The 17,027-nt window shown below is 37.9% G+C and overlaps 1 protein-coding gene across 6 annotated transcripts in view; it reads left to right on the top strand.

Annotated features, from left to right (window-relative positions):
• The first annotated feature begins 3,192 nt into the window (after positions 1–3,192).
• PLEKHH2 (pleckstrin homology, MyTH4 and FERM domain containing H2) overlaps positions 3,193–17,027 on the top strand; it is a 50,723-nt gene continuing 36,888 nt past the window's right edge. For 5 of the 6 annotated variants that reach the window (XM_085575958.1, XM_085575959.1, XM_085575960.1 and 2 more), the window contains exons 1-2: positions 3,208–3,301; positions 7,567–7,696. In XM_085575958.1, coding sequence (XP_085432084.1) covers positions 3,222–3,301; positions 7,567–7,696 — 210 coding nt within the window. In that variant the 5' untranslated portion in view covers positions 3,208–3,221. Of the gene's footprint in view, positions 3,302–4,173; positions 4,290–7,566; positions 7,697–17,027 lie in introns of all 6 variants that reach the window. The other variant, XM_021526437.4, reaches the window with a different exon arrangement.

The following is a 17,027-nucleotide window of genomic DNA, read 5'->3' as shown; positions in this document are numbered from 1 at the left end:
ATCTGTGCCAGGAAGTAGAATATTTTATATTTTATGTTTCTTTCAGATGGAGATGATTATATCATCACTTGAAAACTCTCAGAAATTGATTATTTGGAGCAATATGGAATTTTACCACTCTGTGGCGCCAGATAATTAAAAAGAGGTTGAGCTTTTAAAGGGAAGCCATGGATCTTCTCATAAACTGTAGTTTTCCTAAGTAAAAAAAGCCTTTATTAGTAACTGAAGTAACTCCAGATTCTTCCATCCAAAGGTACCAAAGCACAAATACTAGAAGTTATTTAGATAAAATACCACTTCTCTTGTCACTGAAAGACAAGTCATAGCCTTGAAAAAGCAACACTTTAAGCCATCTCATAATAATAATAATAATAATTGAACAGGAAATGGTCTTTCTCCCTTCCTCTCCTCCACTTAAATGATACCTTAAAATTTTCTGTCAAGAAAGATACTTTTAAATTAATTTGACTGTTGCCTGAAAATGATCAATTTATTTATATCACAGTTTTGCAATTGCATCTAGTGTAAAAAATGGGAACATTTTTCTCTATTGTAAGTCTCAAATATATATGTCATCCATTCAAGGAATCCACACAAAAATTAACTTACAGAAGACACTGTATGATCTAAGATTTTAGACTCACAAGATGTTTCCTGGCATATATGTCCAACTGTAGACACACATACCAATCTGAAATAACTAAACTTAAATGGTTTCAATATTTATCTATGTAATAAAAGACCAGAAAAAGGTCCTTTTTTTCATGAGGGGGTAAAGTCCTGGTCCAGCATGTCAGAATGACGTTCTACGTACGCAGAAAAGTCTCGTAAACCCAAAATTTTACATTCTAGTTACAGATTTGATGACAACTTGATCGTCTCTGGAATGAAGCTGGTGGCATTTTTTGGACTAGCTTTCACACACCAGAGTAGATGTTTTGCAATACTATATTCATAATACTTTTCACCAAATGAGGTTAGTGTTTACCAAGACAACCAGGAACTTAGAACTTAGTTTCTTGCATTAAGTCAATTACAGACAGTAAAAAGTCTGCAACATCTTCAGCTCATGCGGAGGCTAATATTTAAAATTCACATTACAGAGAGAAATATTTCTTAATGTTCTGACTTTGGTTCACTTCTGCAGGGAGCCAGCTAACAAATGATCACTCCAAAGTGCAAATACCTTGCAGTTTGTTTGTACAATGTACTGTCTATCAGTGTTTTCCATTTCTCCACATATTTTCAGGAATGTGTGTAGATTTATTACTGCTTGCATGTACCTTCCATCAGCAACAACAGTAAAGAGGAAGAACTCTCTTCCTGCATCTGTGCTTACATGTACAATAGTTTTCTGTGTCTTTGCCTGGAAGATTTATGGCTTTCCCCCTTGCTTCCTATTTACAAAATAAAGTTGTATTTTTGTATTTTGTTCTATGCATCCCAGTTGTTCTACTTGTAATTCTATTCCCTTCAGTAATGGAACACAGATTCTAGCCACCTCTACATCACAGCTAAGGGCAGTTGAGAGAAAATTCGAAATATCCCTATTCCTTCTTCCAGAATATTTTTTCAAGCGTCTTTCTGTATCAGTATCGAGAGCTGCATCACTGCAGAGCATTTTTATTACTCCGAGGGCAGGGAAAACGTGAATCCACCAGACAAACGGAAAGAAACCCTCGCGGAGCGAGCAGGCTTTGCTCTCCCTCTTGCGGTCCGAGCACGTCATTCCCGCAGCTCCCCCAGCACTGGATTCAAAGGCTTTGCGCACGCTTGGGAGCGAGCGTGTCGCGATTCCAACAAACGATCTGGACAAAGTTTTCATGGAACACCGATGCTAAATCATTTTGTATAGCTCTCGTTAAGAACCAGATGATGATTTTGATTCTTCTGGCTAAATATTGTAATCCACAGAAAGGTATTTTTCACCTCGTGTTTTTAATGCAGTGAACACTCTAACAGGAGGCATGGGGTGGAACACAATGCACTCCTCGCTAAAAACCCAGCGTGTTTTTAACACTCTTTTCAGCGACCAGTGTTTTAAAAATACATGAAGCACTTAGGAAAGTACTAGCAAATGAAACTGTTTCAGTGAAGTTGTTTGGATACTCTAAGGTCACTGCAAGTGGGTGGAAAATTGGAGCCTGTACTGAAGTGAATAGGAAAAAATGAAATTGTGTGTATAACCAGATGGGGAATATTTGAGCTTCTAAGACCTGGGTTTTATTTTTTTTTTCCAAAAGAGAAAACTGTACTTTAAATGACTCACAGATGTGAACAAGCAGTTTACTCTGCACACCTACATTATAAATAACCCCCGGAGGAATGGTGCAGTGTGGTTTGTTCATGCACCAGAAGAGTCTGTGAAATACTTTGCCTCCATAAATCATAATCCAAACAAAATAGAATCTTTAAATCTGAGTCCAAATGAACGTGTATGAGGAAGATTCCTGTACGTGCCAGGCAACACACTTATTACTTCTTCCAGATACATTGTAATACTTAAGTCAGTCTTCTAGAAGAGACAGAGACGGCTAGTTACCTTACATGTACTCTCAGCTCTTTTCAGCTGGAGAGGACCAAGAGCCTGCTGCCAGCACGACTCAGCAGCAGATGCACCTGCTGCTTTATCCCGGCTGGAACTCAAATACAAAGTGGATTGTTACCTATGGATAGGGCAGTTCGGCGAGACCCATTTAAACCGTAATATCCCTAGCATTGTCCCGAGGACCGCACGGGTATGCACTTGACAAATGACCTTTCGCAAGACGTGCAATTTACATTTCAGTAAGCTCCAGTGTTGGAGTCAAGGAACTGCAGAGCAAGAGGATGCTTCTTCCTAGCATCGTCTTTGAAACTAAGAAGAAAACTTCCTAACTCACAAGGGAACTTTAAAAACGGCGATGGGAAAGGGGCATGGGCAGGCCGTCTCTTCCTGGGACCCCTCCGGCAGCGCTGCTCTCGAAGCCCTCCAGCCGCGTCCCACCGCCCGCTCCCCGGGACGCCGTCGGGGCCGGAGCAGGCGGGGGAGGCGGCGGCTCCGGGAGCGCATCCCGGCGGCAGGGCCGGCCCGGGAAGCGCCGCGGCCGCGGCCGCTCCTCCCGCCGGGCCCGGGGCCGCGGAGCCGCGCAAGCCCCGCCCGGGCGCCCCGCCGGGGGCGGCCCCGCTGCTCAGTGGCCGCCTCGGCCGTCGCTCAGGCGGCCGCGCCGCTCGCCGCGGGGATGGCGGGGCGGGCGCCGAGGGGCGCGGGCAGCGCCCACAGCCCGGACGGCGCCCGGCGCGGCGAGCCACGGCCGGCCAGGTCTGACCTCCCTTTCCTTGCCCCCTTCCCTCCCTTGGAGAGCGGGGCCGCGCCCGGCCGGCCCCGGCCCTTCCCGGCGGGGCGGCGGTGCCGGCGGCGGGGCAGCGGCGCGGTGCCCCCGGGTGACACCGGCGGGCGGCGGGGGCGGAGGGTGATGCTGGGTCGGATCACCGCGGGGTGTCGGGTCACGGCAGGACTCCGGGTTGTCCCCAGGCGGTGTCCCCACGGCTGGGGACTGGCGTGCCTGAGGTCCCGTGAGGTCCCGTAAGGTCCCGGCTCCTCTCGTCCCGTTGGCAGTGCCGCTGCCGCATCCCTACCGTCCTCCCAAATATAGAGGAGCGAGAGGAACACGACTTCCAAACAAACGTGCAAAACTACGATACTTTTGAGATACCTGCACGGCTAGCTTTCAGAATTTCAACAAATTAAATCGGGACGTAGTGTGGCGTCACACTGCGGCTTAAAAATTGCTGTCATCAGGAAAAGGACATAAAATGATCCTGCGCGCTTTAATCTTGTTTGCTGCACGCATTTGACACTGGGAAGCCGAGCAGGCAGCAATGGGCTGGGAGGCGGCAGCCTGGCCCCTGAAATCCGGGTTTGTGGGGGTCTGCGCCCGGGGCTGGAGTGGGCAAGCACTGCCTGACTGCGTCACTTCACGGGAACAACCTCATCAATAGCTAGGAAGCAGCAGAAAAAGCATTCCTACCTCAGATTTTGAAGGGAGTTTTAAATAGTGCAGGCAACAGTTTGTTTGAGCATAGAATTATGCAAAATGAGTCAAATGGAAAATAAAGTTACCAGTGTTTGGAGGTGAGTAAGGGCCTTGGCCAGCAACAAACCTGAGAATGACTTCCTTGATTCCTACACAGGTCCACTTTGTGTCTCATCATTTCCCTTCTCCAGTTCAATCTTTATGGCACCAAAAATATTTATAAGTGCTGAGTTTGGGTGAAAAGATGGAAGAAATGGACTTGAAATTCAAGAGGTATGGTCCAAATGCATTTAGGCCACTAAATATTTCAGGATGGTGAAGGGAATCCACTATGCACTGCACAAACCCACGCCTGTTGAAACAGAAGAACTTTCCAAACTTTCTCCAGCAGAAAGGACATCCAGAACATACGGACAGAATATGAAGCGTTTAGTTAAACACTGCATTTTGTTAAAAACAGAGGAAAACACTGACAATGTGATAAGGAATATGTAAATTTTTTTAACACGCTTCAAAAAGGTAGAACATTGTTCCCTCCCCCCTGAAATGTATTTTGATAATTTCCAAGCAGACGGCAAAGAAAAGGAAATTATATCAATCCCTTTGGGGAGAATGTGACATTCTGACTTCTTGAAGCCTAGAAAGAGGTTTATAAACTTAAAAAATGAAAAAGACAAATTTAGTCTTTCCAGACTTGTCAAACTTGTCTCAATTAATTTTTGATGACATAATTAGAACTTAAGGCTTTAATGTGCGCTTTTTTAGTTTACTTTTCAAAAGATTTAACTTTTTAAGACTCGGGGGAAACGGAGGGCTTTGTGGTGGGAACTGGAGCAGGAAGAAGGGGCGGACTCTGTGTAGGTTTGAGTGCTGATTCAGAGTACTCTATTAAGCCAAGAGAAGATGAACTCATTTTTATCCTCCCATGGGGAATCAGACAAGAAACAGGAAGTCATTGATTCTAAGTAAGATCATTCACTCTGCAAGTGTAAACAGTGTGTTATGTGCCTGTAAATATTTCCAGAACCCATTGGCTTGTTGGAAAATAAAAAGTAAATTATTACAATGTCAAGCAAAGAACCCGCAATAAAAAAAAGTTACTTTCAATCTTTTTATCCACAATGCTTATGCAGTGGAATATTAATGAGTTTGGACATTGGGAAACTACTTGGCTGGACACACTGTTCACTGCCAGAAATCCATCTACTCAGATGTTTTGTCTGTTGAAAAACAAACATTTTTAACTCCACCCTGCAATATTGCACCCTATAAAAAAAAAAATTCTTTCATTACTTGACCCATTTGTTTTTTCACTGCCACAAACACTGAAATATCCCACTGGTAACTAGATGTTGGCCTCATCCATTTCTTTTTTATGTAGCTGCAATTAGCTAAAAAGGAAAAACCTAAAATATCCCAAATAGTCTAATATTAAACATGCCACTCCTCATTACTTACGAGACCATAATCCAGATAAATCTGCAACAACTGAAACTACTTCTCCCCTCCAAAATAATGGGCACCTTTCCCCACCTTGAACGGGGGGATTCTGGACAAGCAGAGACGATCATGGATTAGAAACAGGACAACAGTGAGCAGTTTGCTTCCCTGACAGTCCAGGGAATTTTCTGCTAAGCTTAAAAGGAGAATGACAAAAAGCACCAGAGGTGTCTTGGTCACCTAGGAAGACTGTAGTTGAATTGCTTGTCTTTAGAATGTGGGTGTTGTAGGATCAGCTTAGGAAACTATTTTAATAATGTACTTAAATCCTAGTGATTCCTTAGGGAATCTGAAGTGGGAGATTCCTGAAAAGGGATAGTTGTAATCTCTGGTTTAGCAGCTTGAATTCTGCAGGACCAAAGGAAGAAAGAGTGAAAAATGGAGCTGTTACCTTCAGACAAGTGATTGTGGAAAAAAGTTACAAATCAGTTTTTCTTTCCTAGTTTTCCTTCTAAATTACGGAATTAAAGAAACAAGGAGTTTACGGTATGAGAAAGGAAAGAAGGTTTTGAGCCAGGGTTTTTCACCTGTTTAGTTAAAATTAATTTGAGAGTCACATGAGACATGGGAATTTAGAAGAGAAATAGAAAATACTACTGTAGCAAAGAAAAATTAAGGACTTTTTGGAATCTGGCTCATGACTTTGATCTGTCTTGTGGTGCTTTTCCTTTTTTCTTCCTGTTGTCAAAAACAATGGAGAAGATAAATTCACAGGTGTTTGGTCTCCACCTGAGGGGTTTCATGTGGGGCTGCCTCTTCCAATGCAGGGAGGAAGGGAAGTGCCTGAAGCTGGGCTTCTGGAGGCCTGGCATAGTCGTGGGAGGGGGGCTCTCAGTGGTGTCACTTACTCATCCATCATCTGTGTCAGGACTTGCAGTGTGGAGATCTGTATTAGCCTTAATCCTCCTCTATCAGCCTCCTTCATCATACTGGAAACAGTGGCTACTTGCCTTTCCTCATCCACGTCCCACTGTTGAAGTGACAAACATGCAATATAACATTATGACTTGCAGTTCTTTCTTTCCAATGGCCTTCCACTGAACGTTTTTTTTTTTACATGTTTATTATTTTTGAGATAAATTGGATACTTAGGAGCTATTCAGACTTTATTTTCAAAGCCAAACCTAAGTGTCCAGAGGCCTGCAAAGGCCAGGCCTTTACTTAGCAAGAGGATTTTGGACTGAATGGTTACATTCAGCCATCCACTTACTCTATTAAACTGTCTACAAATACTTGGAATACAACAGAGCCCAGTCCTTCTGCTTACACACAGATGATTTTCTTGGCTTCTCAGACTCAAACCATGATGAGCCAGCTCTCATCCTGAATAATTTTTTCCAGAAATACTTGTCCAGAAGGGCACTGAGGCTAATTTCCAGAAGGCATGAGCAGTTAAATGTGGAGAAAAGCAGAGTGGAGACTGAAACATGCCTGAACGTCCTGAGATCTGCAACAGCTAATGCAAAAAGATTGTTTTTCATGTGGGGGGTCCATTAGAGACCATTTGCTCACCCACCTTTACATTTGGAATCAGAAACTTCTATCTTGTTAAGGATATTGAATTTTAAAGCAATTTGATTAAGCAGAATTTTAAAGGACTTTTAAAAGAGTGGTCTGCCAAACATTAAACTTGCATAAATCCAAATATTCTACTAACTCACAAGCAGTTACATATATATAAAACATTTGCTAAGCAAAAGCTCAGTTCCCTACAAGACACTCCTGAGTAAGAAGGGATAAATGCAGTAACTGAAGATTAAAATGTGAGATGTGTCTCTGCTTATCAAGGAGAAATAATTGCAGCCATAGGATAATTGAAGAAATTAAAATACAAAAAATGTAAATATTATCACAGATTTCAGAACTTGATAGTTATGAAAAGGGCCTCAGAAAACTTAAAATAATTTTACCATGCTTTATGAAACTGTACTTGTGCAAAATTTGGGGGCATTCCTGAGATTTATATAAAGTAGGTTAGTATGCATATTAAAGTCAGACATTAAATACAGACTGAATTTGACATGGAGATTTTTTCCCCTTCTTTTTCCAGCATAAATATGGCTGAACTTTCAGAGCCAGAAGGTACTGTAAACTGGAAGGAAAGATGTTTAACTTTGGAGTCACAGTTAATGAAATTTCGTCTCCAGGCAAGCAAGATCAGAGAACTGTTAGCAGAAAAGGTAGGCCTCATGGGATGGATTTTAATGATGTATAAATTATTTTATTTCATTATGGGGGTCGATCACAAGTCATGGTTTGGGATTACAAGATTACAAGTACGAGATGTTTTTCAGAAGGGGAAAAAGAGCTTTTTGCAATAAAATATATGGAAACCATGTATGTTTTAATGCTGTGAAAAAATTTTACACATCAGAATTGCCAGCAAGAAATGTTCATTTTCAAGTAAGAGCATAATGGCAACTCTCCTGCAGAAAAAAAAAAAAAAATCCAGTAATCACTTTTACAACACTGAATAATACTTAACACATTTATTAAGTATTTGAGATGTGATTTAAGACACAGAAATCATCATGGAGAAAATCCAGAAGTATTATTTTCCCCAGTATTCTTTAACATATCATCTAATTTACCAGACTTCATTTTCTTATAAGAAGACATATCCAACTATGGCTCATCATCTGAGTCTCCAGATCCAGAAAGTCAAAAAGTATTTTATCATTTAATTTGAAAAATATTGTTTAAATATTTACTTTATTTTTCAGCAGAGAAATTATGTCAGTTCTTGACTGAATAAAATTTGCAATTTATTGCTATTAATTTTATCTTTTCATGGCCTTATTTGTTCTTTGGAGGCACCCAACCTCAATTTGAGATGGAAAAAAAAATGGAATAAAGAAATTTGGTATTTTTTTGTATTAGACTTATTTTCATCAAGTAGGCATGAATATTTACAGCTGTATAAAAAAATTCTAATAATTTTTTTTATCAAATAATTATTATTATATTCCAAATTCCACTGAAATTGTATTCTTATAGCTAGTACTCCAAATAGCTCTGCTTCAACATAACTAAAAATATTGCTGTTAGGAAACAGGGTAGTTGAAAACTCTTGATTTTTTTCCTAATCCTGCAATTTTTCTGTATGGAAAACTCTTATTGAAGAGTTATTGCAGAATATTAGGTCTGGGAAGAAAAATGAACTGTGCAAAAGTCATCCTTTGAAATTTCATTTAAGAATTAAAAAAAAAAAAAAAAAAAAAAGGAAAACTACCTGTGCCTTTTATTGTAATTAGCAAGGCTCAGAGACGAGCAAGTTACTATCATCAGTCTTGGGGGAGAATATCCATCCAAAAGTGCCATCCTGGCTGCTGAAGCACTCAGCAGATCATTGGATGCTTACACAGTCAGAGCTGTTAGGTCAGGGGTATCTGCTCTGTCTCTTTACCCCATCTGGATCACTGCATTTTGGGATGGAAAGTGGCTGAACACTGGACATGACTTTCCTGGCAACCTTCTAGCAGCCATTACTACCACGTTTTATGTGGCTGCTGATGATTGCAGATTTGGCAACCAAAAAGTTAAGATTCGTGAACAACACTTCACAAAACTATATAAGTTTAAAGAAAGATTTTAGAAATTTGAATGCTTTATTTGACTTTTCAATTTGTTCATTTACAGTTTGCATTTACAGGCTCTTTACTACTAGAAATACCCTCTTAAATTAATAGCAATGTATGCATAATCATATAATTTCAAATATCAACACAAAACCCCCCAAACAAACAGAATAAGGTGGATAAAACCACAGATCTTCAGCACTGTGCTCAAAATAAAGTATTCAAAGGCAAATTATGCTCTCATCTGTGAGCAATATGACTCTGAAATAGATTAAAAAAACTTCAGAACTTATGTTACTGCCCTCTTGTTTTAGTTTGCCTTACCTTGCTCAGAAATTTCAGAAAAAGCAAAGTGATTACAGGAGTTACATGAGAGAAACATTTTCTGTTGAAGACCACAGTTCCAACAAGTATTCAGTCGGGATAATTCGACATAAAACTCTCCAGAGCAGAGCATTAGCAGACTTCATTAAAAATGATCTTTTTCCTTACTGGACCACTTTGACTTTTTAATATGAATCTTTCACTCATTAACTGGAATTCAGTTGGGACATGTATCAAAGTCTGGTCACAGCTTAATAAAATTTGATCATATTCATCTGCAAATTTAGAAGGTTGGCACAATTTAAAAGCAACCATTTTCAAAATGGGCAATAAAATCTTTGCATTTATTTCTGAGTTGGTTTAATTTGCCAATAATTCAGTAGTTTTTTTTTTCACATTTTAATTTCTGAAATTATACCAATAGCTCTCAGTATTGGTTAAAGGAAAGATACACTCCCACTAGTTTCAAATTCAACTGCATGGGATTGTTCCTCAAAAATATATTTGGGAAATAGTAAAGGGAGTAATGAACAACCAATTGGCCAGTAGTTGACAGTCATCCTGATACTAATGACAAAATAATGCAGCTGATATCAGGCTTTATAGATACTTTCTGGATTTGTTACCTGTTATAGAATGAAAGACACTGGCATATGTGTCAGAAATAATTCTCACCCTTACTTTGATAAGCACAGGCCTTTATTTGTGGTTTTGTTTACAATCATCTCTACTCTAATGTGTACTGAAACATTGAACAATAACAGCAGACATTGTTCCACTTGAAAGCAGCAACAAAATCTGCTGTCTGTGACAGCCATAAAACCCTGTGGGTATTATGCTATGTAATTGCTGTAGAAAACGGAGTGAGAATGATACTGTGACAAAAACAGGGAGTCTGAACAGGAAGATAAGAGAAATGGATTGGTGGTAATTCTCCAGCCTTCTTCCTCTGCCTGTGTTTGAGAGGTGTTTGTGTATCTCTTCAAGACAGTATCAGGGAAAGGAGTTTACATCCCCTTACCCCATGTGTATGACTTGCCAGAAACTGACATTGGGTTCTTCCTCTTGTTGTAAAACTGTCTAGAACCAGATTTAAATAAGGGATGTCTTGAATCTAGCCATTTCCAACATTTGCATATGTATTCAGGCTGGATTAATTAAAGTACTTTCCTTATACACTAGAAATCAAATACCTTTGCAAAGTTATTTTATTTAACAGCACCTCTGCAAATAAATGAAGAATTAACATGAAAAGTCTTGAGTATATTATTCTGTTGACTGTGTTCTGTAAATTTAGGAAGTAGTCATCCTTGAAACTCAGTTGAGGAGTTTGAGAAATTTGCATTGCAAATGTGTTGCAGCAGTACAGCTACTGGAGCTTTAATTTTTTACTAAATTTGAGGAGAAGAGAGAGAAGCAAGGCAATATACAGTATTTCCAGAAAACTTTATCCATTCCCTGTTGTTTATGTGTTTTTAATGTTTTTTCATTTTGCCAAGTAAAGTCTATATTTATAAATCTAACGTGCAAAGAAAGAGACCTTGTTGAAGTTTGAAGCAGAAGCTGCTGCTGAGTGGGAGAGGTCTTTACAGGAATTTAAGGAATGATGTTAGAAACTATCCTAGTAAGCCAAATTTAGGATGGCCATGAAACTGAGCTTTAAGCAGAAGCCTGTATTTTAATGCAGCTTGAGTCTTACGTGTGTGAAGAGTTTACAAAAAAAACCTTTGTTGAGTAAAAAATTACATGTTTCTACTGCAAGTTTAGCTTCCAGCTGGCATTTCAAGTCACAGGAAAAGTTGGTGTATTTTTCACCTAGAATATGCATGCAACATAAGGTATAAAGATGATGTTTTTTCTACCACTAAAAAATCGTTTCAGCAGGAGAACTACATAGCTGTGTTGAATTCCCTCTTGGGCAGCCTCCACTGAATTTCATCAGAACCCATAAGGACTGAATATGGCACTAACCAAGTGCTGTGTTATGGGCTGTCCTGTAATACTCAAGCTTCCTATGAATGTCTCCAAGTTTGTTTCCTGCAGTGTTGAGGGTCATTAAGTTATGTTTTAAGTGTTTTTCAACAAATATAAATAATTATGAGGGAGAATTCTTTTCATATGTACGTTGTTTTAACCTTCCACTTGGATATTCTCGGTATACATGCTCAGCTAGCAACAAGTGTGTACATCACAAATGTAATATTATTTATGCTTTCTGAACAGATAATGAAAATAGAATAATTGATTTTTAGGCTAAATACTATTTTCAGTATATTCTAAAGCATAATGCATTTTGGACTTTGTCTTACAAACCAACAGCTAAATCCATGTCCCAATGTATTTTTATTCCTTTCACAGTCCTATTTATGGTATGTCATTTGACATTTGAAAATGAAGCAGATGCAGTCTGTTTTGTTATCTCTGGCATGGCAATTTCATGTTTAATGTTGTTTTTGGAGGAAAAGTCAGTAACTTATTGGACTTACGCAGTGATTGCCAATATAAAAATTGTAAAAAAGCACAATGAGTATTTCCATTTGCAATCAAAGGATTATGAAAGGTAAAGGGGAGCAGAATACAATTGAACAAAAATTATTCAGATGAAGGTTATTTTTCAGTATTTAGTTGTCCTTAAAAATTCTTCTCATCGTGGGGAATAATTCAGTGCAGTTAGGAAGGTACAAACAGGAGAAAGCAGGGAAAGTTAAGGAGAATAAAAGTTTATATGAATAGAGTAGTAGGTTTGTTTACACCTTTTTAATACCTACATGTTTCTTACAGTTTCATTTTTATCCCTTATCTATTATTAAGTTTATGCTATGCCTTTTTAAAATGGTGGAGCTTTTTTTTTTTTGTTTTCTTGTTTTTGTACATCTTAAAACTACATTCTTTCTAAGGAGGTTGAAAATGGAAAAAAAAATTAGAAAAAGAAAACTCAGGAAGCAATAAATTAGTTGTTCTTGTAGAGGCATGGCTGGGTAATGGCATTAAGAGCACAGTCTTTGCTGTGAGGCCAGAGGATTAATATCTCCTCTCTGGTGGTATTCTCTTCTGTTACAGCCCACCTAAGATGGGGAAGTTGATGGAAGTTGTGGAAACTGATAGTGGGTCCTTAGCCAATCTAGTACTTGTTTAGCATTTCACTTAGAACAGCTACAAAATTTTGTTCCCCATTTTTGGTGGTGAGAAGTCTTTTTGCTCATTTAATTTTCATTTCCTTGAGAGTGTACTTTCTTGCTTTAAATACCTGTTGTTTTGTCTTTAAAGTGCAACATGCTGTCTTGGATATATTTCTGGAATCTCTTGCTCCTTTACCATGGGTTTCTAAAGTGTTCTATACACTTCAATGTCATGAATAAATTCTGTTTCAGTCAAGTTTTCTTTTTTTAAAATGCTGGCCACGAGTGGTACCTTTGTTTCTCAAGTCATCACCTCTCAGGCAGTGGCACCTCCTGTTTCAGGTGGACATTCATGTTGTAGCTTTAATCAGAAGCCACAATTCAGGGAGATACAGGTACCGGAATTTCCTCAATTGCAGTACAGTGGTCAATACAAAACAAAGCAGATGAACATATTCTTGATATATGTTTGTCTTTTTTATGTTAAGCGCTATGTGAGACTTCTTTCTCCTTGCCTGCCAAAGGGCTTTGGTACCTTCTTCCCTCTCACTGAACAATATCTTCACTCAAGATTTTCAATGCTATGATAATGTCTGTGCTAAGAGTGGCCGTCTACCTAATTTGTGTTTGATTGTGTCTCTGCAATTTACCTATCAGGATAAGATCTGAGTTGGGAAAGATGAGTACCAGAAAGAGGGAATTTCCTAGTGTTTTACCTGGCTTAGGAAAGTTCCGTGACTGACATTGGGAAAAGCAGTTACTGAGCCAGCATTACATGCTGCTCAATTGTCCTTCACTACACTGCCTCCTCAAATACCACTGCTGAATTTAACTTTTTTAAATCTGTATGTTTGCTGGCAGCCGTCCTATACTACCAGTTCTGGAAGACTCCCCTCTCTGGGCTTTTCTATGTTATATTTTTAAGTTATATAATTTTCCAAAGAAATAATGAATTTTGCTACAATGAACTCAACTGACATGTGAAAGACTGTTTTTTCATATGTACTTTTCACTCATTTAATGACCACCAAAAAACCTTTGGAGCTAAATAATTTTTAAAATTATGTTGAAGTATCAAAAAGAACTTAAAAGTAAGATAACTCTCTAGTAAAACTGGTCTCATCAAGGAGAGCAATAGAAATGTTGAGTATGTTTTTTTTTTCATTTTGGAAACTGAGCAAATAGCGACTGATAATTTTTGGAGGTTTCATTTTCTTTTAAGGAAAGGCTTTTGTACTAAGCACAGTTCATAGGAATGAGCTGAATTGCTAAAAAGGAGAAGGAAGAAAGGCTTGCAATTAAGCAGTGACTTTTGCCTACCTAGGAGAGCAGTGCCAGAAGTTGCTGCAGTTAGATGTGAACAGGATTGCAGTTCTGCACATGCAGATTGTAGAAGTGCTGGTCACCTGCAGAAGTGGGTGTGTGTCTGTTTGTGGTGTGTGCGTGTGTATGCTCATACAGATGCAACTTTGACATCAAAGAATCAAATTGTTTTTGCACTTCTTACATTTTTGTGACAAAATAAAAAGGAATTGGTTAGATGGCAAATTTGCAGATGAATGGTTGACGATGCTTTGTTCATGAAAAGATTTGTGGCCATTTACCTGTTAATTGATATTTAAAATGAAGATGATGGGAGAAGAAAAACCATGGGTAAGTGCTGAAAAGTGGCAGCTTGCAAACTGCCAGGTTGTGAGCCTAAGCTGTGTTGCAGTAGTCACAACCTAGGTGAGCATTCAGGTGAGATAGGAAGGGAAATACAAGGCTGTAGTTTTCTGAATTTAATCCAGGTGGCAAATTCTTTATCTGATTTTTTTTTCATGTAGGAAATAATAACAAACCGTAAAATTTCATCTACAATACATGCTTTGTCTGTAAGTAGCCTAAAGAACATCTGAGCCCCATTGAGAATTAGTCTTTAGTGTTAGTCCTTTTGGAGATATCTGTGACAAAAAAGAATATTAGGGTCAGAAAGCAGTTCTTCATTTTGAGGACTAAAAACCTGATTTTCATATTGTTCTAGGGAAAAGCTGTTGTGCCAAAATAACAATTTTTCATTGAAAGCATATTTAATTTTATAAATGCAGGTGGGTCTGAAATATAATTTCCTAGATTATAGAACAAATTGGATTTCTACTATTAAGTTAAATGCAAAGCTGTTCAATTAAAGATAAGTCTAATTATTGCATTCCCTTTGGGATAAAAAAAATGAGTCAATAAAAACCAAAGTATTTCTTTATCAAGGCATGTGCTCATTCCTTCTTTACAAATTATCTTCTTTTTTATTTTTCCTATGAAACGTTAGTATATTTATTTCACATCTCTTTGTTAAGGTGTTTTGTATATATGGCTTAATTGGTCAGGTCATATTTTAAAGTTTGTTGTAACTTATAAAGATGCAGTACTGCCCTTATAGAGATAACATAATATATAGAAATGTCAAGGCAGATGGAATAATGTTGGAAAATATAGGGGAACATACCTAGTCAGGTTTTTAATAAATGAATTGGAGAACTAGGAAGAATATTACTGTATTTTCCTAAGCTAAACTACTAGAAGAGAGAGCTTTTTGTAAAGAGTAAGTCATGCTTCTATAAGAGTTCTTTGCTTTTAACTTGCACTTTTAACTCATATGTGCAAGGCTGTATATGATTTGGCACAGCATATTGTAAAACGTGAAAACTGGTTGTCATCAACCCATTGAGGAGCAGATCACTTGCTTTTAAGAAGTACTGACTTTTCTTCTAGAAATGCAGAGAATTGTTGAAATACTTGGTCTAAAGATAGAAATATAGAATAAAAAGGGTAAATCTTGTTCAGATGTAGTAGCTGGCAGGCATATTCTTCAAACCATTTATAAACTTACCAAGTATCTCACACAAAAAAAACCCTTCAGATCTTTTGTCTTCGTACCTTCTATTAAAAGGCACTTCTAGAATCTTTTTTACTCAATGTGAAAAATGAGCGTCTTCTAGTTGCCAGCCTCTGTGTATTCATCACCTGTTTATATCTACTGGCACTTTTGAAAGACAGTTGGAGGTGTGTTTATCCCTCAATTGCTTCTCCTATTTCTTTATTTATAGAAGCAACAATATGCCCATGTCTCTGGTTTTGGTAAGTCCTGTGTGGTATAAGGACTGGTAGTTCACTGAATACAAAAATGGGCGGATTTACTGGTTTTTTTTGGTTGGGTTTTTGTTTGTTTGTTTGTTTGTTTGTTTGTTTGTTTGTTTTAATGGGGAACATTCTTTTTCAGCCACAGATAGTTTGGGCTTTTTTCTCAGATGATGAAGATTTGAAAACTGAAGTGCAAGAAAAACAGACTCGAAACATATAATTCTCAAATCACTGGAACTTCTGCATTTCATCAACAGACAAACTGTTCAGAAACATTAGGTTTTAACTCATTTTTTCTTAATAAAACTTTGACCTATTACCAACATGGTTTGAAAGACATACAGAGAAGTGATGCTTTTCTTTTTATTCATAATTGGCTGCATTTTTTCCTATATGCATTTCAAAAAGATTTCAAAAAAGTCTATGTAATACAACTGTGTTGTTTCTAATATTAAAAACTAAGATACACAATATTTTGCAAGGATTATAATGTAAATTTCAGATATGAATGGGATAAATTGTGTTGAATATTGACTTGAGTAAACAATAGGAGTTTGTTCCTATGCATAACAAACATTTTTCAGATTTCCAAAAGAAACTAATTACAACAATTTTAATTTTAAAAATAAAATGTTCCCTTTAAAATTGTTAAATAGCTATTTCAAGCAACAGGAAAGTCGTCACTTTATTGCTGTAATTTCTCTCAAATACACACAACAGGAATAATGATCTCTACATATATGTACAAAAATGAAAGTCTATATACACATATATGCATACAAAAGATGCATTTTTGAAATTTGTAAGTGATGAGTTTTGAGTTTATACCCTTTGCTGATTTCACGTAATATGTGCTTTACTCAAATGAATATTTCTTTACTTACACAAAACATGTATGTTTAACATTTCTGAATACAGCCAAGAAACTTACAGGTGACCCTTGAAAAGGAATCACTTTATTATTTTCCTTTGTATTGTACAAAATTCCCAGTGACTGTGTGTTGTACTTCAATGTCCAGACCTCCAAGGTAGTACACCTCTGTTTTTATTGCTGCCATGTTTCTTCAAAGCGTTGACTATTTATTCACATGTGGCATTTCTCTGTTCATTGTTTGAACAAAAATAGCTCAATTTGATGAGTGTCAGATGTAGAGTAGTTATTTCCTTGCTAAGTTTAAAATCTGTTTCTAACAATAGAAACTGTTTTCTGTAATACAGTAATTGATGCAGCATGCACTAATCTGTTTTCTGGAAACTGTAAGAGGATTTTTCACTTAAAGACAGAAGGAGAAAGTGCAGGTTAAAGTAGCATCTCTTCTTCCTTACCTGTGTACTTTAGTCAATATTTATCTATTTTTTGTATATTTAAGACT

Source organism: Lonchura striata, chromosome 3, assembly GCF_050655825.1.
Source record: "Lonchura striata isolate lonStrDom1 chromosome 3, ASM5065582v1, whole genome shotgun sequence".
NCBI classification, from domain to species: domain Eukaryota; kingdom Metazoa; phylum Chordata; class Aves; order Passeriformes; family Estrildidae; genus Lonchura; species Lonchura striata.
This window is presented reverse-complemented; position numbering and strand designations above follow the sequence as displayed.